The 26744-nt window shown below is 52.9% G+C and overlaps 1 protein-coding gene across 8 annotated transcripts in view; it reads right to left on the bottom strand.

Annotated features, from left to right (window-relative positions):
• Positions 1-25872, bottom strand: part of ANK1 (ankyrin 1) — a 41898-nt gene extending 16026 nt beyond the window's left edge. Inside the window, exons 1-24 of one of the 8 annotated variants that reach the window (XM_062596860.1) lie at positions 25665-25868; positions 19784-19920; positions 15875-15976; positions 10055-10153; positions 8839-8937; positions 8044-8142; positions 7745-7930; positions 7509-7607; positions 6841-6939; positions 6402-6500; positions 5733-5930; positions 5537-5635; positions 5055-5153; positions 4710-4808; positions 4362-4559; positions 4089-4187; positions 3896-3994; positions 2520-2717; positions 2276-2374; positions 1770-1868; positions 1393-1491; positions 1191-1283; positions 814-886; positions 407-430 (exon numbers count right to left, since the gene is read on the bottom strand). In XM_062596860.1, the coding sequence (XP_062452844.1) occupies positions 407-430; positions 814-886; positions 1191-1283; positions 1393-1491; positions 1770-1868; positions 2276-2374; positions 2520-2717; positions 3896-3994; positions 4089-4187; positions 4362-4559; positions 4710-4808; positions 5055-5153; positions 5537-5635; positions 5733-5930; positions 6402-6500; positions 6841-6939; positions 7509-7607; positions 7745-7930; positions 8044-8142; positions 8839-8937; positions 10055-10105 (2308 nt within the window). In that variant the 5' untranslated portion in view covers positions 10106-10153; positions 15875-15976; positions 19784-19920; positions 25665-25868. Of the gene's footprint in view, positions 1-406; positions 431-813; positions 887-1190; positions 1284-1392; positions 1492-1769; positions 1869-2275; positions 2375-2519; positions 2718-3895; positions 3995-4088; positions 4188-4361; positions 4560-4709; positions 4809-5054; positions 5154-5536; positions 5636-5732; positions 5931-6401; positions 6501-6840; positions 6940-7508; positions 7608-7744; positions 7931-8043; positions 8143-8838; positions 8938-10054; positions 10154-15874; positions 15977-19783; positions 19921-20107; positions 20204-25664 lie in introns of those variants that run through there. The other 7 variants (XM_062596854.1, XM_062596857.1, XM_062596858.1 and 4 more) reach the window with 7 other exon arrangements.
• Between the last annotated feature and the right edge of the window lie 872 nt (positions 25873-26744).

Consider the following 26744-nt stretch of genomic DNA (forward strand, 5'->3'; position numbering starts at 1 on the left):
GGGAAGGGGGTCCAGCTTCTCCCAAAGCAAGGAGCCAGCCCCAGGGTGATGGGCTGGGGACCAGCATCATGGAGACCCCCCAGCACTCCGGTTCCTGGGTAGATGCCTCCCCCACCCTTGGTCAGAATGGTACAGAGCGAGCATGGACTGGTACCAGTGCTCAGCAGAGTGAGAGTCAGGGACAGAGCCCAGGGCTGGCAGGGAGACACCAGAGGGACAATCCTGTTCATGCAGTCACACCACAGTGAGTAGCACAGACAGATAGGCAGGGTGGGATGGCAGGGCCTGTGCTGCAGAGCACCAGCCCATCAGCAAGGCTCAGAAGATGGATGTGGCGTGCAGATGGTTAGTGGCTGTGGGGTGAAATGGGCCACCGAGCCAGGGCATAGGGACACACATTTCATACCCATTAGAGTAACATGAGCAGTGCCTGCAAAGTAAGAAGAGGCAAAGGTGAGGTGTTGGTGGGAGAGAGCACGAGGCGCCCAGTGGCAGACAGGCTGGGAGCAGTACCGCCCGGGGGAGCATGGCACTGCAGGATGCTCTGCATGCCCGGGGCTCTCTGTGAGGACTTTGCCCCTAGGGGACAGGACCCATGGAGATGTGTGGGCACATCTCTCTTGCACAGTGCAGGTAAGCATGTAGGCAAGGAGGTGCCACCCAAGAGTCTCATGGGCTCCCCTCTTCCTCTCCATGAGACCCCTGCAGGGCCACCCATCTTCCCCACCCCACAGAAACCCCTGCGCCCATCCCAGGGGCTCCTGCCTGCTGCACTGGCCAACCAGCAGTGCAACCCCAGCTCTGACCCCTCACCTTCATCCTCTGACACATCCAGAATCTCATCTACAGTCTCCGGGAAGCTCATGCGATGCTTTTCACCAACTGACTGCAAGAGCAGAGGGGAGTCAGAGCAGGCCTGCCCTTTGCCACGCAGCCACCCACAGCCCGGATTCCCAGCCCTGCACTAGCTACCCAGCACTCGACGCTGGCTCGGAAGTGCTGCCAGCAGGGGTTCAGCTGTGCATGGCCAGCCTCTGATCCTGGAGCAAGCCCATGGCAGCTGCCTGGGGCTCACTGCCTGGCTAAGGGCAGCAGACTCTTGCCGGGCTGCCTCCAGCCCGGCTGCCTCCAGCCTCAGCCCTCCTCTGCAGGGTTCTGGGCCTAGTCAGCCCCATCCTCCAGGGACTCACTGGGATGCTAGTTTCCTCTGTGACGATCTTCAGCACATCTGTGACAGAAATGTAGCCAAGCCGCTTTGCAATGGCCAGAGGGGTGGTGCCGCTCTGTGCAAGGAGACAGGACATGGCTCAGCTGCAGCAATGCAGAAACCCCAGCAGGTGGGCATCAGAGCTTGCCCCAGGGCGAGCTGGGCAGGGGGAGTGCTGTACTCACTGTGCTGATCTCGTTGGGAGATGCACCATGCTTCAGCAGCAGCGTTACGATGTCTGTGTGGCCCTGTTGCGCGGCTTGGTGCAGGGGTGTGTAGCCCAGCTGCAGGGGAGGACAGAGGGTGTTGCTGTCATCTCCAGGGGTCTGCTGCCCCAGAAAGGCTCCCACGCCTCACACTATGCTTCATGCCTGCAGCACAAGGGCTGCTCCCGCCTTGCTGGGGTGAGCAAAGGGTTCTGCAGAACCCAGGAAATGCCCAGGGCTGCAGCTGGACTATAGCAGCACCCAACCAAGGGATCAGAGGGCTGAGCCTTCCCCATCAGCCTTCAAGTGCTGCTGCCCATGGAAGAGGGTCCTTGGAGCACAGGCCATCCCTGTACCTTAGTCTTGGCATTGACATCAGCCTGATGCTGCAGCAAGAACTTCACCAGCTTGATGTTCCCATAGTGGCTGGCCACATGCAGCGGGGTATAGCCCATCTGAAAGACAAGACAGGACAAAGTATCAGCCCATCCTCATCAGTGCTTTTATCAGCCCATCCTCATCAGTGCTTTCTGTCGTTCTGGTTTAGGTGTGCTGAGGGCATGTGTGCTGGCACTGCCTGAGAGCCCAAGGCTGGGGTGGAGGGCACACTGTAGCCAACACCACACTGTGCCAGGGGTACAGCAGTGAGCTGTGGGAGCAGACAAGAAGTACCCCCTCCAGGGAGCTGGGGGGAAGAGGAATGAGTCCCTGAGACCCAGACAGGATGGGAAGGAAAGACTGAGAGAGGGGAACAGACAAAAGACAGCGCACAGACAAAGAGCAGGGCTGCTTTCGGGGGGAGCCTGAGACGTGATTTCTGCATATGTTTGTACCCTCAGTCAGAGGCAACCCTCTAATTTACCCTAGTTGTTGCATCCACTGTGACTCCATGCTTCATCAGAACATCAGCAACCAGCAGATGCCCCTCTTGGGCCACGAGATGGAGAGGAGTCAGGCCACTCTGCAGAAAGAGTAGGACATAGACACAATGCTAATGCTAGCATTGCGGCTGTTTACCAGCAGGCAGTAGGGTCTGCTACCCTGTCTGCTAACCCCTGCCAGGGTATCCACCTCCAGCCTGGTGGAAAACCACCAGGCCAGCTTACCTTGTTACCAAGGTTGCCATTGGCTTGTTTGGAAAAGAGCAGTGCCACCATGTCCGCATGCCCCTCCTGGGAAGCCAGGTGCAGAGGGGTGACTCCCTGCATGGACTCTGCATTTGCAGAAGCCCCATATTGCAGCAAGCTGCTGGCCACCTCCATCTGGTTCTGCTTGGCAGCAATGTGCAGGGGGGTATACCCATTCTGCAATGAGAGAGGAGCCCTTGCACAGTGCTTGGCACCCACAGGGCAGACCAGCAGGGAGAGAAGGTGCCAACCTGTCCCTCCAGGCCACATCTGCCCTTCCTAGTCACTACCAGAGCTGATGTTCCACAGTGGAAGGCAGGCTTACACTCAAACCATCTCCCTGACAGAAACTAGTCCTGATGCTGAGGGAAAATCCTGTTTTTCCAGCCAAGTCAGTGCAAGGATTTCAAAGACCACCTGCTTCAGTCCTGACTGGTATCAGCTGTCCTGTGGCTTCTGCTCACATGAATTTCTACAGCAGCTTTCAGCCACTTGGAGCCATGAGAGGCCAGGGCAGACACATCTCTGTGAGAAAATGCCTGGCTGAGGTAGAGCAAGGCTGGCAATACGCAGGATCAGTATTCAGGCATAGACCATGGGGCCTTGAGCATCATCTTTGCTGCCATGCTCCAGGAGCACAGCACCTAGCAGGCACCCTCCACCCAAGATGACACACAGGTTGCCAGTGACGCAGACCAGTAGGGGGATCAGCATGTGGACCAGCTGCTTTCCTGACGCCTGCCCAGCATGCCTGCTGGCAGCCAGTGCAGGGAGGAGAGGGGAGTGCCATATGGGAAGGGATGGCACCAGCAGGCATTTGCCTGTTCAGAGAACACAGCTTCTGCAAATGTGGTTATTGAGGCTGCCGGACTGCTCTTTGGGGAGACGTGCTGCCAGAGCATGGGGACTCTTATGAGATGGTGGGTTTTATCTCTTGCTGCTTCCCAGCTGCATGCAAATGTCCGTATGGGGTTTCCCAAACTGCCAGACAGCAGTGCTACTCAGCAGGGCTTGCCATGGAAACGCTATCCCCAAGCACAAACCACTACACTTCAAATAGGGCAGATCCCTGACACAGGACAATCTGTCCTGCCTGAACAGGGCAATCACTTGACACCTCTGCTGGCCCCACAAGCTGGTGCAAGGGCAGAGGCTGGCATAAGTAGCACGTGCAGAGAGCAGCTGGTGGAACTGGATGATCAGTTCCTCACACACACACTCCACCAGTAGGAGCTGCCCAGATGGCACATCAAGATTAATGGGTGGTGCAGGACACAGCACAGCTGGCCCTAGGTTGGACTGTTTTTGACACATGGCACATCCCCATGCTCCCAGGAATGCTTGTCCAGCCTTACCCAGGCTGAGCTGTGGGGGGAACTCCCCTTGGGAAGCAGTAGCTTGACAATCTCCAGGTTGTTGTGGTGCACAGCCACATGCAGTGGGGTTAGGCCGTTCTGGTGAGGAAGAGAAAGCAGAGACAAGTGAGACAGAGACCATCCCCATGCCAATCCTCCAACAGCCCCTGGCCACCTCGAGAACAGCACTCACCTTTCCTGCTGCACTGGGGTGGGCATCATGTGCCAGGAGCAGCTCAGCCACATCCACCTTCCCGTACTTGGCTGCAACGTGCAGAGGGGTAAATCCTTTCTGGGGAGAAAGGAAGCCCATCACACAGTGCACAGGGAAGATGAGAAAAGGACTGGCACATGCACAGCAAGGGAGGCTACAGCATATGAGAGGCTACCCCTTCTGTGATACACATTGCGCCCAGCCTTGGCCCAGCTGGGTCACACATTCATCAGCACAGGCCACATCAGACACCTTGGTCATGCAGGTCTGTGAGGCCCCTTTCTCCAGCAATGCCAGTGCCGTGTCCACATGCCCCTCTCTGGAGGTGATGTGCAGGGGTGTGTGCCCAGCTGTTGTGGCCAGGTTGGGGCTGGCACCATTCTCCAGCAGAAGTTTCACCATGCTGGTGTGGCCAATGCGTGCAGCACAGTGCAGAGGAGTCTGGTCATCCTGTGAGGGAAGAGGGAGGTAGTTGGCAGATCCTGGCCTTCCGAGCTCAAAGGAGCCCTGGTCCTATTCCTGCTGTTACACAGTCACTGGCAGGCAAGGCCATAGGCAGGTAAGAGTGAGGGAACCACCACCCAGACTCTTCACACCCACCTTGGCCTTGGCATTCACTTTGGCTTTGTTCTGCAGCAGATAATTTGCCACATCCGTGTGTCCTGCTCTGGCTGCCATGTGCAGGGGTGTCTCCACTTTCTGTACCAAGGACAGAAAAAAGCCGTGAGGCCATAGGAGGGGAGATGCCTTCCTGCAATCATTCCTCTGGTCCCTGATAGTGGGAAAGCACTGTCTCCACCTTGTTATGGCCCCTACCTGCCATCACAAGGGAGGTCCACCAAGGATTGCCCAATAGATCAGGGAGAGCAGAACTCAGAGACTCCCCATCTCCTGCTGCACCCCACCATGATGAGCTCCCAGCATCCCAGCCAAGGTTGGACTCACCACATTGGACACATTGGGAGATGCTCCACGCTGCAGCAGGGTCTTGACAATTGGTAGGTGCCCCATGAAGGCAGCCACATGCAGGGGGGTCAGGCCGGACTGTGGAGAGAGGATCCAAGAGCCAAGGTGGGGGCTGATGGGCTTGTCCACACCTCTTCCTGCAGCAACCCCATAGGACAGGCTCCAACACAGAGGCAGACTCTCAGCCCCCAGCCTGGCCCTCAGCAATCCCCAGGTGAGCTGAGGGGAGCATGGAGGGCTGCTGCCTCCCCTGCCACTCCCCACCCCGTGGGGAGCAGGACAGGGCGGGGCAGATGCTGCCAACTACAATGGGTCACTGAGCTGCAGAGAGCTCTAAGCCAAAAGAAAGAAGGTGCCTGGGGGCAGGGAGAAGCAGCAGGGCTGTTACCACCCTGCAGTCCTGCCTGGCTCTGCATAGGTGGCAGCAGAAGAGTTGGGGACCGACTCACAGCCCCACCTACCTCTGTGACAGCATCAATGGAGGCACCCATCTTCAGCAGCAGTTCCATCACCCGGATATGGTTCTTCTTGCAGGCAATATGCAGGGGCGTGAAGCCATTCTGCAAAGAGAGATGGACAAGGCATGTGAGTCATTCTCTGTGAGCACATTCCCCCTCTCTCCCAGGTCCTGGCTCTGCCTGACCCTCCTTCACTCACCAGGGCTCGGGAGTTGGGCTTGGCCCCCTTTTCCAGCAGAAGCTTGGCTACACGGTGGTGCCCGCAGTGTGCAGCCACGTGCAGCGGTGTTAGGTGGTCCAGGGTGATGTCGTCAATCTCAGCGTTGTACTGCAGGAGCAGGCGCACACAGTCCAGGTGGTCGCCCTGCGCTGCCATATGGATCGGCGACAGGCCGTTCTGCAAGCAAAGATTCTGGCGTCAAGCCTGGGCCAGATGGGGAGCTGGGCATTACACCACAGCCCCTGCCCCATTCTCTATACTGGAACCTCATGGCAGAAGGGAATCATACATTCCCAAGGATGCTATCAGAGAGGAGCCCTGAGATCCCTCACCAAGGAAGCAATGCTGAGCTGAGGATAGGGCCAGAAGAGCTGCTGCGTTTGAGCAGGCTATCTCCAGCAGGGCTAGTCCCATCAAAGTATGCACCCCTCTGGCAGAGGGCTCCTGCCAGGGTTAAGGAAGAGGTCAGGCAGTTACTTGCTCTTTAGCAGGCCAAAAGCACAGCCCTGGCTACACAGGAATAGCCCCCAGGGTGAGGAGTAGGGCAGTCCTGAGGCCCAGCCATGGATGGCATCAAACAGCTATGCACAGCTTGTTACCCTTGCACTTCCCTGGGACCTGATGCCAAAGGCAGCCCCACAGAGTCACCTTGGTTTTGGCTTGAATGGGAGCCCCGTGGTCCAGCAGGATCTCTGCGATTCGCACATGTCCATTGCGGGCTGCACAGTGGAGAGGAGTCAGCTCATCCTGTGGAGAGAGATAGGTTCAGAGGCTTGCTGTGGGCACTATAGCTGTGGGCAAGCAAGGGTCACCTTAGAGAAGGAGGGGGCCATGGATGTCGGAGAGTCTGCCCTCAGCCCCCAGGGGACACCAGATGCAGCCATGAGGCCTCCTCTCATTTCTGCATGCACCAGTCAAGCACTTTGTCCACCCTCTTTGTCCACCAAGAATTTTCTCTCATGCAGCACATAAGACATTCACAACGGCCTGTACTGCAGAGTGCAGCACAGCTCTGCTCCCTGGGGTGCAGAAAGTCCAGGGAGGGACATGGCCCATGTACTTGCTGGTAATGCAGAAGTGGTCTCACCTTGGTCCTTGTCTCTATCTGGGCACCGCGGTCCAGCAGCAGCCGTACCATGATGATGTTTCCTCGACGGGAGGCGATGTGCAGTGGCGTGATCCCATTCTGGAAAGAGACACAGAAATTCATTAGGGGGAACAGCCCCTTCTCTTCCCTTCCCAAGGAGGCTACCCCCCCCCACACACACACATGCACAAACACATGCACGTGCATGGCAGAGAAGCGCTCCACGTTCCTGCCTGGGAATGGTGTACACGAACTGCTTGTTTCACCGGGCTGAGTGAAAGGGTGAGCCCCTGCTCCTGCCCAGAGCTGAAAGCTGTGGACAGAAGCTGCATAGAGCTCGCAGGAAAACTTCAACTTATGGGTCAACTGCAGGGACTGTAAGCTCTGCCCTGCAATGGCAGCACCAGCTTCCCTCAGCCTGGATACAAGGCCCCAAGAGCTTCTAGGTGTGCATGGCTGCAACAGAGATGAGACAGCAGAAAAGATCCATGCTGGATATTAACGGCAAGTTCTTACACATGCCCAGTGCTCTACTTTCCACACGGCCCCACCTCACCACAGTACACTGGCTGGTAGCTGCTGGTGCACTTATGCAGAAAAGAGGCACAGCTCCCTTCCCCCATGCCAGAGCAATGCCAGTCCCAGTCACTTCCCGACTTTGCACTCACCTGGGGTGTGAAGTTGACACTTGCACCACGATTCAGCAGTAACTGAGCCACACTGAGGTTCTCATAGTGAGCTGCAATGTGCAGGGGGGTAAATCCAGTCTAGGGGAAAGAAGGAGGGATCAGACTAGTCAGACACATGCTCCCTGCTGAAAAGACAGATAAAATAGCATAGCAAGCTGCACCTCTCCTTGGAAACGTGGGAAAGCTCCCAGAGACAGGGTGGGAGAGCCACACACCTTGGAGAGGACATCAGCATTGGGATCATTCTGTAGCAGCACAGCAGCTGTGCGGGTGTCATCATTGCGGGCTGCGATGTGCAGGGCGGGCAGGCGGACCTTACCCTTTGTCCCGTAGTTGATGAGGTGAGCAACCACATTCTCATGCCCTTGCTGCAGAGCCACAGCCAGTGGCGTGAAGCCATCCTGCCAAGGAGAGGTGGATGAGAGGTGCAGAACCAAGTGGCCTCAGCAGCACCCAGCACACTCAACAGCAGCCCCAACATGCAGGGCTCTAGGGTCCTCCCGAAGTGTCTCACCTCTGTAGCTACATTCTGGTTGGCTCCATTTTCCAGCAAGAACTTGACAACTTCCAAATGGTTTTCCTGTGCTGCCATGTAGAGGGGAGTGAAGCCTTTCTGCAAACACAGAGCCACGCATGTCAAAACAGCCCTTCCCCAAATGCCTCAAGCCCCTTATAGACCTACATACCAACACCACTTCCCCATACTCAGCTGACTGAACTGGGGCTACAGCATACACAGCATGGGTGGGATAAATGAAAACCTAGAGGGATCAGGGAGAAACTGTAGAGAGCTAGAGGGCCCCCACATCCAGAAAGAACTAGGGAATCCTTCACAATAACAATCAACCCACATGATACTGCCTGCCACTCACTGCCACTGCATTCCCTTGCTCTGGGGATGTTTCTCCCACCAGGTACATTCTGAAGAGTTTGCAGCCACACCAGATCCAGGAAAAGGAGAACAAAAGAGACATGGTGCACAAAGCTGCAAGAGTGTGATAGGGAGCTTGTAGCTGTGCAAGGGCAGCATCACCCATAAGTTCTCTCAGGAAGAGTTCAGCATGCTTGTGTGTGCTGTTATGGACTCCTTCAGCAAAGAGACCATGCTTCTTTGCCCATCCTTCCCTCATGTCTCCCCTCGCCACCTGCTCACACACTCGTGCTCTTTCAGGAGTCTGGCAGAGTAGTCCCAAAGCCTCAACAGGACCAAGGGCTGCTGAGGTACCCATGCTGGGCACAGTTCCCACCACAGAGACACCATCACTGTGTGCGCTGGGGGCTTTATCCACTCCAGTCCAGATCACTCTACCTGAGACTGTGCATTGACGTTGGCCCCATAGTTCACAAGTTCCCGAACCACGTCCTCTTGCCCAGCCAAGGCAGCAATGTGCAGGGCTGTGTTCCCCTTCTGAAAGACACCATGAGGCAGCACTCAGGGGCAGCACATGGAGCAGCCCACGATGCTGAGGAAAGATAGGCCTGATGTGTCCGTGCACATTCAAATAGAGCTGCTGCCATTTGACAGCATCTGGCCAGGGAAAGCCTCTGGGGCCAGGCAGTCTGTGCTCTGAACCTCATCCAAGCCACAGATCAGGTAGCTTCGAATCATATCGTCATGGCCAGGGAAGAGAGTGATTTTGTATTGCTCATGAAGTTACTGGCAGCAAAAGCTGAAAGCTTTGACTCAGATTCTGTGCGTCCCCAGCACCAAGAGATAAGCAGAGGAGGGAAGACAAGGAACTGAGATGGCAGTCTTCAGGCAACACTGCAAAGTGTGCCCTGACAGTCAAGGCTTCCCAGCAATGTTGGGCATAAGCAGGCTGGAAAATGCAGACATGAGCTCCTCCAACATTTGCCTTCGTGTGGAAGGGATAAGGAACTCCTGCTGGAACAGATGCTAAACTGTGCTCTGCACCAAGCCTTGCCAGAGCACAGAGAGGCTGGCAAGCCAGGCTCCCTCCCCCTCACCTCCCTTCAGACAGTGCTGGAGGCTGCTTATTTATCAGCCCTGTTGCCTGGGCCTTTGTCCTGTTCATCACTGAGTGAGTGCTACTACCCGCTGTGGTGATGCAAGGTGACAACTATTTATTATTTATGGAGCACTCTGGGCTTGCAACAATGGCACCAAAGCCATCTCAGTGCTGCAGTGTGCAGGGAGCTGCCCTGGCAAAACACGGGCATGGCCTGAATGTGGCAGCCTGTGCCAGCAGAAGTGGGTGAAGACTGCACTAGCTTATCTTGTGGTCTCTGTCACTCTCCTCTTGGGCTTGTGGTGCCCTAGCTTTTGAGGAGATGCATGGAGAAGAAGGCTCCCACCTGGAGCTGCCCAGCAAGGCCACAACTGAGCTAAAAGCAGAGCCTAGCCCCTGCCCAGGCCCCAGCTCAGCAGCACTGCCACCAACAAAACCTCTCCAGGAGGATGAAAGCAAACAGCAGGATTCACTGTGCAGCTATTGCCAGTCCATCTGGCAGCAGTGCCAGGGTGGCAAGTTGCAACTAATGTGACCAGCCTCCCTCATCCTCACCTTGGTCGTTGTCTCCAAAACGATCTCCTTGTGCAGCAGCTCTGCCACCATTTTCACATGGCCCTCCTTGGAGGCCAGGTGCAAAGCATTCAGCCCATTCTGGAGGGAGCAGAAGTGGAAGAGGGGCATTAGTCACCAGCTGGGGCTGTTGAGGAAACACTTGCCCTGAGCTCCTGCACAGAACTGTAGGCACTTGGCTCACAATGCTGGAGAAAGCAGAGCCAGGTCTTGGGGCCTCCAGGATGGGGACATATAGCCCCCTCCCAGCCCCTCCACTGCCACAGCTCCAGGTCACAAGCAGCTTGCAGTCCCCAGTGTGGGCACAGCAAGGAAGCAAGGGTGACGAGGATCAGCCCAAGGTCTTCACAGCCCTGCCCTTCTCCCCCAGATATTCTTCCCAATGCACCATCAAGTATCAGCTACTGCTGGAACTAGACTCCAGGACCTGTAAGACTGGCTGGGGAAGCAGCCACCTTGCATCCCCATCGGGAAGATACAGGAGCCAGGGAATCTGCTAGCAGTGGGCCAGCACCAAAACACCTTCCACCCAGTCGGACAGCTGCAGAGCCAAGGAAACCTGTCAGGCTCCTGCTGTATGGCCAGGCAGCACAGTCACAGTCCAGCACTGCTGCTGGGAGCTGGAGCAACCACCCTGCCATCAAGTCCTGTGCTGGCTGTAGCAGGCTCCACACTGCCAGAGCATCTGCATGCAGCCCTGAATGCCAACTTGCTGCCTAACATGGGAGGTTTCTCACATGAGCAAAACATGCAGCTTTCATAGCCTACTTCCTGCGGATAGGCATCGCCACAGCCCAGCGCCTGTGCCCTTAACTCCACATGCATTGTCCCATTCCTCCCTGCTCATGACCCATCCCTGAGCTCACTGGTACATGTTCAGGGTCCTCCAACTCCTGTCTTTGCAAAAATGATTTTCCTGAAGGTGCCAGTTCTCTCTTCATGATCGCCTGCCCACAATTACGCTCTTCAAATCCAAAACACAGAGTTTATGGCCCAGAGTGAAGATATATCCGAACTGCAGTGTGTGTGCAAGCCTTAAAATTTAACATTTACACAAACAGAATTGCAGCAAGAAGTTCTGCTTGGGACAGTGATTTTTATCCAAGCAGCAGCCAAATTTAACTGATAATGATTCAGGAGCATCCAGGCCAGCAGCTAGCTTCCTCCTGGCTTTGCAGGCTGCCACCAACAGCTCCATCCTGCACCTTCCCTCTCCCCCACCTTTCCCCCCCACCCCAAGGGTTTACTTTTCTCCCTCAGAATTTTTCCGGAGCAGAGAGTGCAGAGGAAGTGGTGGCTGTGCGGCTGCTAAGTTCTACCAGCTCCGGATAGTTCTAGCATGAGTAAAGTGTCTTCCCAGGGACATTTCTGCATGTGCCCCAGTTTAGCTCTCCTTTTTCCTGAGCACCAAGTGCAAACAGCTGGCTGGGGCCATGCTAGCATCCCCAGCTGTGGGACTAAGGCAGTGACAGGACAGCCTGTGCTCCTCTATTATTTCTGACAAACTCCTATGCTTCCCAGATGTGAGCAACAGAGCTGGGATATGTGTTAGCAAAGAGGTTAAATACTCACAGGCAACTTCAAATGACACTTTTTCCCCACTAAGGGAAATTTCCCATGTGTCTCACTTCTCCCGGGTGGATGTGCTAAGCTAACTCACCCCTATGGAGCTCTGCCATGCAGCAGAGAGCTGTCATCTCTCAGGGAGCACACAGCCCTCCGTGAGTACTATACCTGCCAACCATCTGTATCTGTTCCTGTAAAGCCTAGAAGGTCACCTCACAGAGTTGCTTCATCCCCACCTGAATAGAGGCAGGGGAGCAGAAAAAGCCCAGGGAAGCTCCAGCACCAGCCTGCAACCATCCAGTTAAACTTAGAACAGCTTTAAGAGAGGGTTATCATACTGCAAAAATGCTTTCCATCTCTCTCTCACTGGAAGCAACAGTCATCCAACACCCCAGTCAAAGAGACTCAAATTCTGTGTGATTCTTAACTCTGATCACAGCATATAGCAGAGCAAAAAACCTGCAGTGAATACTGGCCTCCTCAGCAAACTAATTCCAAAGTTTCTAAAAGCCTCAAACACAAGAGGCTTTTTTCTAAGGGGAAATTCAGTGAGAATGCTGCAACACTTACAGAACAGGGCCATCAAAAGGAAATGCTCCTTTTATGCAAGAGGTTCCTAAATAATCTTTTGAATACTGAAAACCTGTAAGGAATGATTATTCGCTGGCAATACAAGTACAATGTTTGTAGAAGACTGCTTCCCAGTGTCCTGTCATATTTCTGCATCAGGAACAGAGCAAGCTGTTTTGTACATTTCCTTTGGCTTGACAGCTCATCTGACCCAAAACCTTCACAGGATGTGCCCTAATTTGAAAGGTGCTGCATTCCCCTTGCTAAGTGCTGCAAACACTTCCCAGAAATCCCAGTCACTGGCTGCCAGGGCAACAAACTCAGCCCTGCAGAAAACACAAATGATAGGGCTTTGCACTTAGCCTGCACCAAAGCAGGTCCCTGCCTCGAACTACCCACCAGGACCAGAACTGGCAACCCAACAGAGATATCTCTGGGAATCCATGTGCCAGCACAGCTCCAGTCCCTGCTGGCAGGGGTCCTGGTAGCAAGGTCTGCTCATCCTCCAGCCGTTAGCTCCTCATATATGAGAGGGGAGCGTGTAGGAGTGAGACATGAGAGAGGTGGATGACGATGACAATGCAGATGCCAGCAATGATAAGGATGAAATCAGCAGGATGAGGATCAGATGGCAGGTCAAGGTCTCTGCATTTGTGTAAGAATACAGGGCCTGTGGGATAGGTCTGACCACATACATCCCTCTTTATTCTATACAGGACATGTGAGGTTGGACCTTTCCCACAGGTCTGATATTCCTCAGATGGAAACCCCAAAGTGCCATCTAACCACTGCAAGATGGCAGGAACCAGTGCAAAGACATCAGTGAAAGAAGTGTCTCATACTGTTGCAAGGATGTGCTCCCATCAAGGTGTTAAATACCCTCACCAGCAGCAGCAATCTGTCTGAGACTGGCCCCGCAGCCAGCGAGTGGAGACAGGTGGTGATCAACCATTGCTTTAGTTGAGGAAGGAGAAGTTCAAAGCCATTGTCCTTAGCTCATGGCTGGGTCTCTGCTTTTTTTCCTTGCAGATCCTTCTCCAGAACCATGTATTCCTTTGCACTAGTGGTACAGGAGCAGGGGACAGAGAATCTCCCTCTGCTTTTAGGGCTGTCATCAGGTTTAAGTGAATATCCACGATGCTCTCTGCTTGTGGATTCTCACATCTCAAAAGGCTTGCACCAGCTTGGCTAAACACAGCTCCCCTCCCCTCCCAGCAGCCTCCTTTTGCCTCCCTACTCTGGATGCTCACAGGAAACTGGCAGGAGGGAATTCTCTGAGCCATTTGTGAACAGGCAAAGCAAGATGATTTTTCCCTGATAGGCTCTGTTCCAACCTTTGCACACACGGGACATGAAGCATGAATGTGCCACACATGGCAGCATCCCTAGTCCTTCCTGGAGAGGAGTGTGACACAGATTTGAGCAGCATGATCCCCCTGCTCCCTGTGACTTGCTTTCCTGGATACTTGTAAGGGAGAAGCTGGTACATTAAATAACTATTTATCTCTGGTAATTTGTGGTTGAGTGAATGGAACCACGAGCACAGGTGAGTGCTTCGAGTGACTGGCCCCTGCTATGGCTCAATTATGGCTTCTGCTCCCTCACAAGAGCTCAGGGGAATAGCACTTGGGTTTAATTAGTGGGCCAAATTCTGAAATAAAGTACGGCAGCTTGGAAGATCCTGCCTGGTTCTGAGGCAATTTGCTATAAGCATGTGATGTAGTCAGTACTGAGTCCATTTGAGTCCTGCAGCCCAGCACTGCCAGTGTGTCACACAGCTTCTCCTCTTTATAAACCTCTCTATAAATCCACAATGATTATGGTGTTAGAGCCTCTATCCCACAAACAGAAGCCCATCATCTTATCTTCAAAGGACTACGAAACCAAAAATTCTCTACTTCTCCCTACAAGACTCCTCTGACTTAAAAGCCCTATGTCCCCACATAGCCTGATGGTAGCAGTCTGTAAGACTCCATCAATGCTGATAATACACATTAATAATTCAGATAATACAGTGATGGAAAAAAAAATCAGCATCTCTTGAGCTTTCTCCAAACCTCTTCTCATGCCCCAGAGAGCAGAATGCAAGCTGCAATGTGCCCCAGAGGCCTGCAGACGCTCAGCATCTACACAGCACCATCAGTCAGAAAAGGAAAGTAGACAGCAACGCTTCCAGGAAGAACTTGCCTGCAGTAACTGTACCAGCCACCGCAGTGCTTAGATCAGTAAGTATAAACTGTGCTTGGTTTGAGGGCTTGATGCTGAAATAGATGAACATACATTTGTGCTACACACCGAACTGGCCTCCTCAGCATCATTGCTACTCCAGAAAGCAGCCAACAGTATCGCCTGTGACCCCTGCTGAGCCTAAGCCTCCTTCTGCAGCACCTTCCCTGACTCAGCCTGAGCCGCTTGCACTTGACAGCCACCCAGATACAAAATGTTCTGCTGATTATGTGCAAACAATTCCTCTATGCTGCAGCTCTTCTTCCCTGGGTCAGACCTGCCTCTGCTCTGGGCTACAAGGAGCTTCACCTGCCCAACACATCTTAGGCCAGCAAGACTGGCACTTGCAAACAGCCCCTGTCCAGGTTCACCTGCAGCTTCTGCAAATATGAAAGCCTGAGCATCGCAAGCAAAGAGAATATCCCCAAGAATGAATCCTGCAACATCCTAGCCACTGTGCAGCACTCTTTACAGCCATCTGCTCTGCCCTCTGACAAGCAACTGAGCCCCTTCCAGCTGTCTTGGTTGCTTGCGTCCCTGAAGGAGCCTCACTTCACCCTTTCTGCCCACCTGCTAACTCCTCTGTTGCACTTGAGCCAGGGCTGCCAGGCACCCCAGATCCTTAGGTATCACAGCCCTCCCTGCCCTAAAGACCACTGGTCCAGATCTGCCTTCTTGTCAGCTGTTTTCCTCCCCAGCACAGGACTTGTTTGACTCACCTCAGTGCTGTGGGAGCCTCCCAGCAAGGAACTACTTTCATGCTGCACTCTGCCTTGTGTGGCACCCCTCTTCCCCCAGCTCAGTCCTGGCTAGGAGCTCCTGGTTCACCTGCCTGGGCTGGGACAAGAGCTGCAGATCACCTGGAGCCTGGGAGCGAGGGGAAGGGGAGGACGGACGCTGACAGATCCACACCTAAAGGATCCACAGAGACAGTACAACCCACCAGCCACTCACTCCTCTTCAAAGTGTGGCCTCAGCACAGGCCATTCATACTGTTGTGCTGACAGTCCTGGCACCACACTCTGCCTGGTGCTGTGCATCTAGCCCTTAGCTGGGCATGTCACAGCTCCACAGACAAGTGACCTGGAGGCTGCACAGTGCAGATCATCACAGAGGAGGGCTTGTTTCACACCCAGACACACGAGAGGAGTAGGATCGGGATAGGCAGCATCTCCTGCAAAGTGTTTAAACTTCTGCTGTAGTGCTAAGCAGCTCTTACACGCTGCCTCATACCAGGTATGACTGTGGGATCAAGGCAGACTCAACTAGACCCGGAGGGCAGAGAAACAAGAAACTGTGGAGCACCTCCTTGCCTCTGTGCTATGGGAGAAGTGTAACGGAGGGATGCAGTGATCATTACCTGGGCCTTGGGGAGCCACAGCATAGCACAGTTGCACATGAACTAGAGATGGTACCAGAACTCCTATGGGCTTCACCTACCTGGTTACAGGTGTTAATATCTACCCCATTTCTGAGGTGATCCAAGGCTTTGTCCAGGTTCCCAGATCTTGCAGCTCTCAGAAAACTGGTTGCAGCATCAGCCTTTGGGAGAAAAAGAGAAAGTATAAGACTCAGAGTCCCCCCCTGTTCTCCCCCTGCAACTGGCGCTGTGCCATCTCTTCACTCTGCTGCAGAGAGCATGACTGTAGTCAGCCCCTGGCACAGGGCACTGTATCCGGCCACCTTGCTGCTGACCACCAGCTTTGGGAAGCAGCTAGGATGTAAACAACCAGAACCAGCTGGGCAAGGGTCTGCGTTGGAGCAGAAGGGAAGAGGGATGAGGTGGTCAGGGCTAGGACACATTTAAGCCTAGGATGCATTTAACAAGAGCGATTCTCCTATCTCCTCAAAGGCTCCCACCCAACCTGACTCAGGGCACTGAAAGGGTAAACAAATCTCATGGATGAGCATGCATTCCCCAGCTAGACTCCAGCCAGAGAGCACTCAATTGCTTTGAATTTGTGTTTAAACCTGCAGGCAGAGCTGCACAGAGAAGCAGCCAGTGCTGGGAAGTATGGTCCTCTCGCAGTGATAGCAGCTGGGAGCAGACAGAGAAGTTATTTCCCTTTCTTGTGTTTGCAGAGCCACAGTCTAGCTACATGCTGGTAGTGGCTACAGGAGTCCCTTGCCTCCCCAGGTAAGGTCAGGGAAAGCTAGACGGTGCTGGTGCTGCCAGAAAGCAGCAAAAACCTTCTGAAATTGGCTTGTGGCAATACAGCATGAGCATAAGTCCCTGGATACTCTCCTCAGCGTCAGTCATCAGTGGGACCATCTCCACGGGCACCTGATAAAGCAGCTCTCCTATGCCTGCCTCATGCCAGCCACAGCAGTGCCAACAAGAGCACTTGCATGAGCCTGCAGCATCTGCCTGGCTGTGGGGAGGAGGAGAGCTGCTCCTCCACAAGTGGATTATGAGATGCTCTAGTCAGCACAGGTGAGTGCAGACATGCAATTATTATTAACTCTGCACATCCCTTGCAATACCTTGTGAGTGCTGTTCAGATTATGAGCAGGAGGTGACAAAGCATGGAGGGAATACAAGGAAAAGAGTGTTTCTGGGCTCTCTGAGGCAGGATGTTGGAGAAGGACCTCTGACAGCCATGTCCAAATGGGGGTTGCCCCTTTATGCTCTCCTGTTCTGTGCACGCTGGCACACGTGAGGACACACATGCTGCAGCAAGAGCTGTGGCCCTGCCCAAAGCATACAGCTGACAGTTTCCCTGTGGCCATGCCATGGGCACCCTTGCACCATGGATCCTCAAGCTCCAGTCCTGTGTACCAGGCACAGTACAGCTGCACAGCAAAGAATTGGCAGTCTACAGAAACCAGCCAGAAAAGACCAAGGAGAGGCAGGCCAAGGTGGGAGTTGCTTAGACAGATGGAGTCGCCCAGAATCACACAGGTTATACCAGGGCTGGGAACTGCATCTAGAATCAAGAGCAGCCCTTTAATGCTAATCTGCTGACAGAGAAGACAAGGGGGAGAAGAGCCACACGAGGTCTGCAGCTCACCCCAACACCTGTAGCAGGGCTCTACATAGGGCTGTAGAATAAGCTCTAAGGGGATTGCTATAGCCATAGCAGCCTTCCTTGGCCCAGGAAACACTTCATCCTGGCTGAGCCCACTTTTGCTGTTCTCCAGAGACTGCTGGCCAGCCATGATGGTAAATTCAGGTATTGGCTCCAGCAACAGTGACCTTGACTGAGCACCTTGGAGCCAGGAGAATCACAGGAGTGAGGTAATGCCTGCCCTGCACCACTGAAACACAGCCACCTCGGGCAATGCACAGCAATACTTTGAACAGTGCTATTTGGTAGCATAAGGCACAACATGGGATGGACCAGCAGCTGGAGAACAGCATAGTGGGAATGTGGTAACACAGGTCCATGTGGCAGAGACACTGGGCTGATGACCAAGGGCTAGTGCCTTCACAATGGGTCAGGCCTGAAGAGCTCTCTGCAATGAGACATGTGCAGCAAGGGGGGGAAGAACACCCTCTTCCACCTCCAGCCCCACTAGAAAATCAGAAAACATCGTACACTGCCCGTGCCAGGAGGCCTGACCTAGCCCTGGCTGGCCTGTAAAGCATGCAGCCTTGCTGCGGGAGAACATCCAGGGTTAAAAAGCTCCTGAGAAAGGATCTGCAAGCAGCAGGGTGAGAGAGCACAGTACTGGAGGCAGAGATGGGCAGAGTAACACAGCACCTGGCCCCAGACTCTTCCCCTGCCCTCAGTTCTCAGTATCACTCATTTGAACTCAGACATTGAAGCAGGACACAGTTCAGCTGCCTTCTGCTCTCCTTCCCCTGCCTCCTCAGGCCCATCTTTCCTGCCCTGACCATCCTGGCCTGAAGAAATGTAGCCAAGACCAGGCCTGCAGCCCTGCTCCCCCCAGACAGGGTGCACAGGCCCCCACCTGCTGGGCACACCCAGCAGGACTCAGCCATGGCTCCCCAAGCAGCTGCTGGATGCCACAGCACCTCCGGACCACTCAAGTGAGTGGCAGAAGGCAGCACTGCAGTTTGCTCTTCGGCGTTGTGGGAAGCACGTGCTGACTGTGTGACCTCCCCTGCCAGCCAGCTCACTACCACCTCAGACCATAGCCTTGTTCCTTTGGAAAAAGCACCCAAATCCAAGACCTATCTGCTGACTTTACAGAGCGCTGTAAGCACTGAGCAGCCACAACGTGGCACTTCAGTGCTTCCTGCTCATTCAGCCTTCTCAACTGCACTAGGCAGGACGCGGCACCAGCACTGTGCCCTCAGAAATGTGCCCTCTGAGTCCTGCACATCGTCTGGGGGCCACGACTCACAGCAAGGAAATACTGAGAGCTCCAAGCAACAAATTTAATGCAAAGGACCTTCCCAACTCCAGTTCCTGATAAGCCTCTGCATCATGGTCAGGCGCAGTGACAGGGCAGCACCCCAGCTATGCTGCAGACATGTTAAGCACAGCACAGACCTTGCACAGCAAATCCCTGGGAAGTTTAAAGCACAGCTCAGCCAGCTTCTCTCACCCAGAGGACATATAGGGAGTTGCAAAGATTAAAGGGATAAAACTCTACAAGCTCCAAGAGCACAGGGGCTCCCAAAGCCCTAGCATACCCAGCAGTGGAGACCACAGCAGAAAGCAAGCAGAAAAGCAAGGGGAGGTCTCTTTGGACATGAAGAAGTGCGTTGTATACTCACAGCCACGTCTGGACCAGACCTGCCCTTTCGTGCTGCCATAGTCCAGCACTTCAGCTGAAACCTGAGCCTGGTGTCCCCACTCCCCCTCCTTAGTTATCTACTCCCCAGCTTTGAGAGAGCCAGTAAGTTACATTGCAATCTGTCTAAAAATACAGACTCCCTCCTCGCTCCAATGTAGACCCTGCAGGGATCGCCAGCCACTAATGGAATTTGTTCATTTTCTCTCCATTATTGTGTCAGACAGGGTATTTAATACCAAGTTGCCTCTGGAAAGCAGATGACTGCTGCCAAGTGCAGGGAGCAGGTCAGAGCTGCAGGTGCCACCTTGGGAACAGCAGAGAACAGCCCCACAGATACCCCCAGCAGCTTGGTGTTTCACAGGTAACACCTGCCACAGAGCAGAAGCGTTGCAGTGCCCTCCAGCCCTCCAGATGGTGGGGGTTGGGGCCCTGGAGAATATGGTGAGACTTGGGTGCATCAGACCTACTGCGCTTCGGCTCCCCATGATCAGGGACGCATAGGAAATTGCAGGACATCAGACACCAGCAGTCAGACCACACATGCAGCCAGAGAAGAAGGGCTAGCTCAGCTCACACAGTAAAAGCAGGGGAAAAAGATGAGCAAGCCCTTCTGACACCAGAATGCACAAAGGGACTGCCTACCTATCACTCGGGTATTCCTTCACAGCAGCTTGCTGTTACTTTGCAGTGCCACAGGGATCAAGACAGCACTAAATTAGCCTGGAGAACTGAAGCATGGATTGGGACCCTGGGATCTCCTAAATTTCAACAGAAAGAAGCTGCAACAGCAAGAAACGGAGAGATCCTATGAACGTAAGTAGATGTGCACGTTGAAAGATACACACACAGCCCAGTCAGCACAACAGAAATGTACCTAAACACAGACCCACACACGGCCACACTACATGCACCCAGCTGGCATACGTGCACACACACACTGCTGCACACAAAGGCAGATGCAGTCACCTGCTATCCATGTGTCCAGAATACGCAGTACCTGCTTCCAGATGCAGAGAATGCCTCTAGTGGTTTTCCTGTCTTTGTGGTTTGTAGTGTTTCTGTTCTCCTTTGACTTCCTAGCAATTTTCCAGGAAGGAATTATTCCAAAGGGAGAAGACAAACTACCTTATACTTGCTATTGTGTACCACTTGCACTTTTATACAACTGCTACATCCTCCACACAGGTGCCATGCTCCACAGACTTGTGGACCTGTGAAGTAGCAGGATGCTGTTTCCAGCAATTCCTAGAGGAAAAATCCTCAGATCTGGAGTTTGCAAAGTGCTCCAAGACTATCTAAAGTAAAAACCATAACACAGCACATTGGACTGTGCTTCTAGTAGCCTTCCCTCTCTTTCCTTTCAGGAAACAGCACCGCTTGCCTCCTTACAATCTAGATTTTCCTTTTTCTCTCTCCTTGTCCTGATTAGTAGCTTCCTCTATTCCTATTCACAGATGCCTTCCTGCTCTTACAGCCCTGCTCAGCAAAGCATTACTGCTGCCAGATGCGTGCCCTAGCCCCTAATTCCCCTTCACTCTAAAATAAGACATCAGGACCTGATAAGAGTCTATTGCATTGCTGCTGTGGCTAAAGCAACATGCAAAGGGAAAGTTCTGCCAAAACAGTTTAGGATGGATTTCACAGGATGCAGTCAGAGGTTCAGCAGTCCTGCTGTGCTTGTCTTCTGGCTATGGTCAGAAGCCTTCTCTAATCTGTTCTTGCAGTGCTGTTGCTCTTGCTCCCACCCAGGGAGGGCCCCCACCAGCTCCCTCTGCACATCACTGATAAAGGAAGGGAGTATCTCTACAACACTGCCTACTTCTGTGAAAGGTAGACATGTTTATCAGTCCTCGGGAACCTATTCTGCACAGGCTGGTAAATGCTGAATGTAGATGAGTCCAAGCAAAAATGAGTTCAGAAACCCATGCTAATCTCACTGTGTTTTCTGGGCCACATAGACAGGCAAGAAGCAAATTACTGTTGCTGCTCTAAACTGGCAGAAGGCACACATGCATCCTGCTACACTGCCCTCTTTGTCCCCCCTGCCCACTTGTCTTTTCTACCTGCAAGTTCTCTGCTTGAGCCAGGAGGCAGCCTGGCCAAAGACTGCCACTCCTCAGCTGTTTCTACAGCATCAGCACGAGGAAGAGGCCTGAGCTGGCTGCTCACTGAACTGTACATGGAGGCACTCCAAAGAGGCTGGAACCTCTTGCCTGCAAGGATGCACTCACAAGGCGACTTCCCATGCCTTGATGGGTAAAACCACCCTTTCTGCCAAACTGTAGTCAGTCCCAGTGGCCAGTGAGTTTGGGTCTACTCTGCTGCTGAGCCACGCGGTTGACACCTGCATGAAAATAGAAGATAACTGTCTGCACAGCAGCTCTATACTAGCCCCTGCATGCCAGGGGCTGAGGGATGCAGACCATGCCATGTACATTGTCTTTAGGGTAGGCTCTCTTCTGTCAGCCCTGGCACTCAGTTTGGCTTCTTCCAGGCCTAGCTACTGAAAAATATTGTCAGTGAGGAGGCTCACAGACAGCAGGTTTCGGTGCATTAAAAGCTTCCTAAGGTTGCTTTAGAGCAGAGATCTTGAAAGCAATTAGATCCAATTAAACCACTAAGCAGATTTGGATCTCTGGAGTTTTGCCACTGCTGACAACTCTATATCGTCAAACTGTCTCCTTTATATTCCCTGGAAGTCATGTGCTCCTCCTAGCAGGATGCTTAATAGCTCCTGCTCTGCACACTGCTGTCATCCATTTGCAGCTCCATGGCTCTAACACTCTCTCCAAACCCCATATCAGGAGCAACATGTGCCATATTTTCTCTGGGATACACTAGAAGCAAAGCTGGCTGAGGCGTCTTGCGAAGTGGGATGTGTAAACAACCTGTGGAAAGCAGATAGCCAGCAACAGGAGAGCCACCAATTAACAGGGGAAAACAAAGCCTGGCTGCCATGGGCTCCTGGAGCAGTGGACAGAGTCTGCCCAGCAAGGATACACATGTCAGCCTGATGCTGGCACACAATTATCACAACAATCAACAGAGCCCCAGGACTAGCAGTGAGATGCACAGCTGACTCTTGGCAACAAAGCCATGTGCTGCTATGGGCATCCTACCTAGACTGTATGCAAAGGTTGAAACCAGATCCTAGGAGGTCTTCCAGTTCTTAGTGACAGGGTGCTGAATTCCACTGTCAGTGCTACCAGCTGGGGAGGCAGTGCAATAAACCTCGTAATATGCCTTTACTTTAAAAGAATGAAGTTGCTTTGCTCATGTGGGCCTGTGTCCAGCAATGGGCATGGTTCTCAGGTACAGCCAACTCCTTTGATGCATTATTTCCAGCAGAGAGGTCAAACCCTTACATCACTGTAGTGGCTTACTTGTAAGATACTGGCCAACCCTGTGATTTCTCTGGAGCCAGAGCTCATACAAACCTCCCTGCCTTGCAGGCATCAAATGTCCAGATCAGCAGGTAATAATCTGGATTCTTTCTCATCAGATGGGAAGAATAGGTCAGCCCTAGAAACACACCAGCTGCCAAAATTAAAAGCAGTCAGAGCTGGCCTCTAGGGTCTCCCTAAGAAGATCAGGGGAGCCGAATTAGAGATCTAACTCAAAACGCCCAGAAACAGAAATTGCATTGCCTTCAAGAGCTTTCTCCTCTATGTGTATGCACAAAAACTTGACACTCTCAGTGGTCCCTGCAGTGGAAATAAAACCCTCTGTCAGGTTTCTGTCTGCTAGGTAGAAGAAAGGATTCAGCAGAGCACAGCATCTCCATCTCCAGAGAGGCCATAGCAGTAAGGCCTCAGGCAGGCAGGCAGAGGAGCACAGAGAAGAGGCCACCAGGCATATACTGCAAACTCAGGTGAAAGAGAAAAGCAAAAGCACCAGGAAAGCTTGTCAGATAAAAGGATAAATCCATACACACAAATACTATTCTGTTGCCATCCTCATCCCTGGCCCAAATGGTGCAGGACAGGACCACAGATCTTAACAGGACTGACAAAAGTCAAGGCACTGACAAGGAGAGGCGATCTGTGGAGGTCATCTGGCAAGTGAGTATGTCCCTATTTCATGTATCACCCCAAGTAAACCATTTTGTCCATGCTGCTCTCTGCTAGGCAGAGATCTCACAGTACCACCAAGCTCCCCCAAGGCACACACCATTGCTTGACACACTATCACAGGCCAATGGCTCGTGCTCGGCAGAGATCCCTAGTGACCAGAATGCAAGGAGGGATCCATCCATCTCCCAGCAGGAGAATCAAGGCATGCAGAAACAGAAGGATCTGCTCATGTTTCTGCAGCAAGGGGCTCTTAAGAGTTGGGAAGAGAACTTAGCACAACCCGCAGAAGAGGAATACCAAAGCAAAGGGAGGAGAGTCCCTTGTGGACTTTCAGGTAAGGAGGCATCTTGTCAGTTAGTTTGTTTTGAAAGTTCTGAAGAAGGGGCAAATTTTCGGGTGCAGTTGCCAGTCCGGATCCTTTGTTATACACAAGCCCTCATCATTATATGATAACAAGTAATTAGCTTTTGGAAATCCCATTTTTGCACACTTTTAACAGGAGGAGTGGTTCTGGACTATCACTGGCGGTGCAGTTCAGCCCCAAGGTTAACTCTGTCCTTGCTAAGCACATTCATACCCCAATAGCATCTGTGGTGGCTCCCTCCTTCCCGTCTCATAGGTCCCCTTTGCTAGCTGTTGACTCTGGTGCAGGTTCAGGACTGCAAGGAGGCTGAATATCAGAAACAGCTTAATCCGTCTTGAGCAACGACTTTGGAGCTGCCCCTACACAGTAGGCTCCAATCCTTCTGATCAGGATCCGCTAGTGCTACATCCTACAGCTCTAGGAAAGCTTACCTCTGTTAGTTCCTACCTGCTAAGAGTTTTTCTAAGTAGCAGCATCAAAATCTTGCTCTGTCATTTGCAAGCCATCATTTCCCAGTGGAAATACAGTGCTGGGTCCAGCAGCAATGAGGGGAAAGAGGAAAATGAGAGGGGCTGGACAAGGAGATGGAGACCAGAGCACCATTCCTTTCAGAGAGCAAAAGCAAGGCAAGCATTAACACAGCTATCTCTCCTGCCAGCTGCAGCCAGGCATACCCAGGGGAAAGCTGTCATTCTCCTTTGATGTTAGCAGAAGCCTCTGCTCTCTGTGCATCCTGAGAAAGGAAAGCTATTTTTACCTCACCAGAAAGAATATAGACTATGACTGAAGACAATACACCAGAGCCTCATTTCAGACACTATACCTCTTCTTACTACATAACAGGGTTTATAGCTGGTTAGAGAGATGCAGCAGAAATGCACCTGCTTGATTATATCTCCTCCTTCCCTAATGCACTTTCTTCCCTGGACCATGACATAGCTTATGCAGGCATGTGCAGAGGATGCTGGGGAGGCCCAGAGCTGGCAGGACTCAGAGCAGGTTGTCGTTGAAGGAGGGAAAACACAGACTCCTTTGAGCCTGCCTGATGTAAGCCAAGGTCTGTGAGGCACACCTGGACAACCTGCCTCCAGCCTACCATGGGCCTTGTGCAGTGCCCCTGTGGTCAGGAGCTGGGCTCAAGTCCAGAAATACTGTCAGAGTCCAACCCAGTGCCTGGTGAGAGAAGCTTCCTTCTCTTTTTTAGGGTTGCTTATAAATTGGTCCTAAATTCTGCAGTCTGCTCTGGCTCATCCTCTACCTCTGCTTCAGCAGGGCTAGTCCACACATGCTTTGCCTGCCTGTGCAGGGCAGACAGCTCCAAGCAATGATCTGTCTGTTAGGACCTGCACGCTGCAATGGATCGCAGTGCAGACCTTACATCATGTCTGCAACAGATTGCAAGCCAGCAGCGTTCAAGCTGGTCTGGCCAGCTCTTGGGGGTGCATCCTCCAGAAGCCATGCACGGAAGAAAGCATTGCCAAGAAAGCACCTGAAGCACAGGCCTGGCAATATACGCCTGCCAGCTGATCCCTAGGATTGACAAGCAAGCAAGAATTGTGGCAGCAAAGCCACCTGCTCCTCAAAAGAGCTAGTGCAGCACTGTGCCTAGGAAGAAACATCATCCCATGCACCTGGTCCAGAGCTTTGCGATACAATGACACAAAAACCAACACCTACCATTAAAATAGAGGCCCTCCCCCCCCCCCCCCGAAAAAAAAAACAATACTGGGAGGCACCTTCCATCTCCCAACAAACCTGTAGTTAGAAGGACAGAGGTGAGCACAGCACCAGGGGGACACAGGAATTCTGGATCCAGTGCCAGACTCTGCCACTGTCTCCCAGCATGACCTTAGGCAAGTCGCCAGTGACTAAAGAAGGGCAGCAAATACTTTCTGCCATTTTCCGGTCCACTTAGACTGCAATCCAAAGGGCCATTTTCTCTGGACTAGACTCTGGTCCATGTTACTGGCCAGGATATATTCATACTCCTGCATACAAACAAACACTTGGACAGCTGACCTTACTCCTCTTCCCCAGTGCTGCCCAGTGAGCCCCTTACCTCACCTGGAGCTGCCCAAATACTCACCCTCAAGTAATGCAGGCATGGCATTGCTGCAGGAGAAAGACAGGGCACCCTGGATAGCCAGGGTCTGCAGGTCAGACGAGCCCACTTACACTGTAGTCAAACAAAGTGTGAGCGGCCAGTGTGGAAGAGGTTATCAGCAGCACGACTGCACCTATCACTGCTCACACATGCCTGCATGCAGGCGCAGTGGGGAGGCTCCTGCCTGGGGTCTGGAGATTACAGGGCGTCCCACGTCAGGGGTTTGGGGAGAGCTGCCAGGCTGGATACGAAGTGTTTCGTGAGTGCTGTGTCTGAGGCACACCATAAACATATTTGTGAGTTGTAAACAGGGCGGAGCCCATGTGCTTGAAGCCTGCTCTTTGAGCAGTACAAATGAAGACGAAACTTCAGAAGTATGAAGCAAAATAAAACTCCTCCATGGCCAGAACACCACTGTCTCTTGGTTTGTGCTGCACAAAGAATGCTGAGGTGGAGGCAGTTAACATAACTTGTATCTGCAGACCTCGGCCAGGGCACAGTCAATGAACTGAAATGGCAAATAACGTCTAGTGACAGCAATTCTAAGCCCTTTGCAGGGCCCAGGGCCTACCGCAATACAATGAACGCGCCCCTTCCCCCCTTCTACCTGCACAGCAGACTCCTGCTCCAGCATCCCTTCAGGAGATCCTTGCTTGCAGCAAGAAGGCAAGGGGTCCACAGTGGTTGGTGCATGCCCTCTCTGAAAGACACGCAAGGAGTCACACCAATTGTTCATAGGAACAGACCTCCTGGAGACAGCTCCCGCCCACCCTCCTGCCGCACACTCAGGCACAGGATAGTGTACCACCAAGTGATGCTTACTTGGCACTTCTGGCTGGCAGAACGCATCCTTCTGCTAGTAAAAGATGCCAGTGCTTTGCTAACTCTGTTTTGGGTCCACATACTAAACTAGGCAGTCTTGACAAAGCAGTAGGGGAGTGCAGGGGAGTTGGACAGCTTGGTTTCTATTTCTAGCTATTGATCACCAAGTCCTTGTTGTAAATTACAGATTCAAGAAGGCCAGGGTGTTTTCTTTCAGGCACTGGGGCCAAACAAGTGAAT

The sequence above is a fragment of the Rhea pennata genome, chromosome 28 (assembly GCF_028389875.1).
Source record: "Rhea pennata isolate bPtePen1 chromosome 28, bPtePen1.pri, whole genome shotgun sequence".
In the NCBI taxonomy this organism is placed as follows: domain Eukaryota; kingdom Metazoa; phylum Chordata; class Aves; order Rheiformes; family Rheidae; genus Rhea; species Rhea pennata.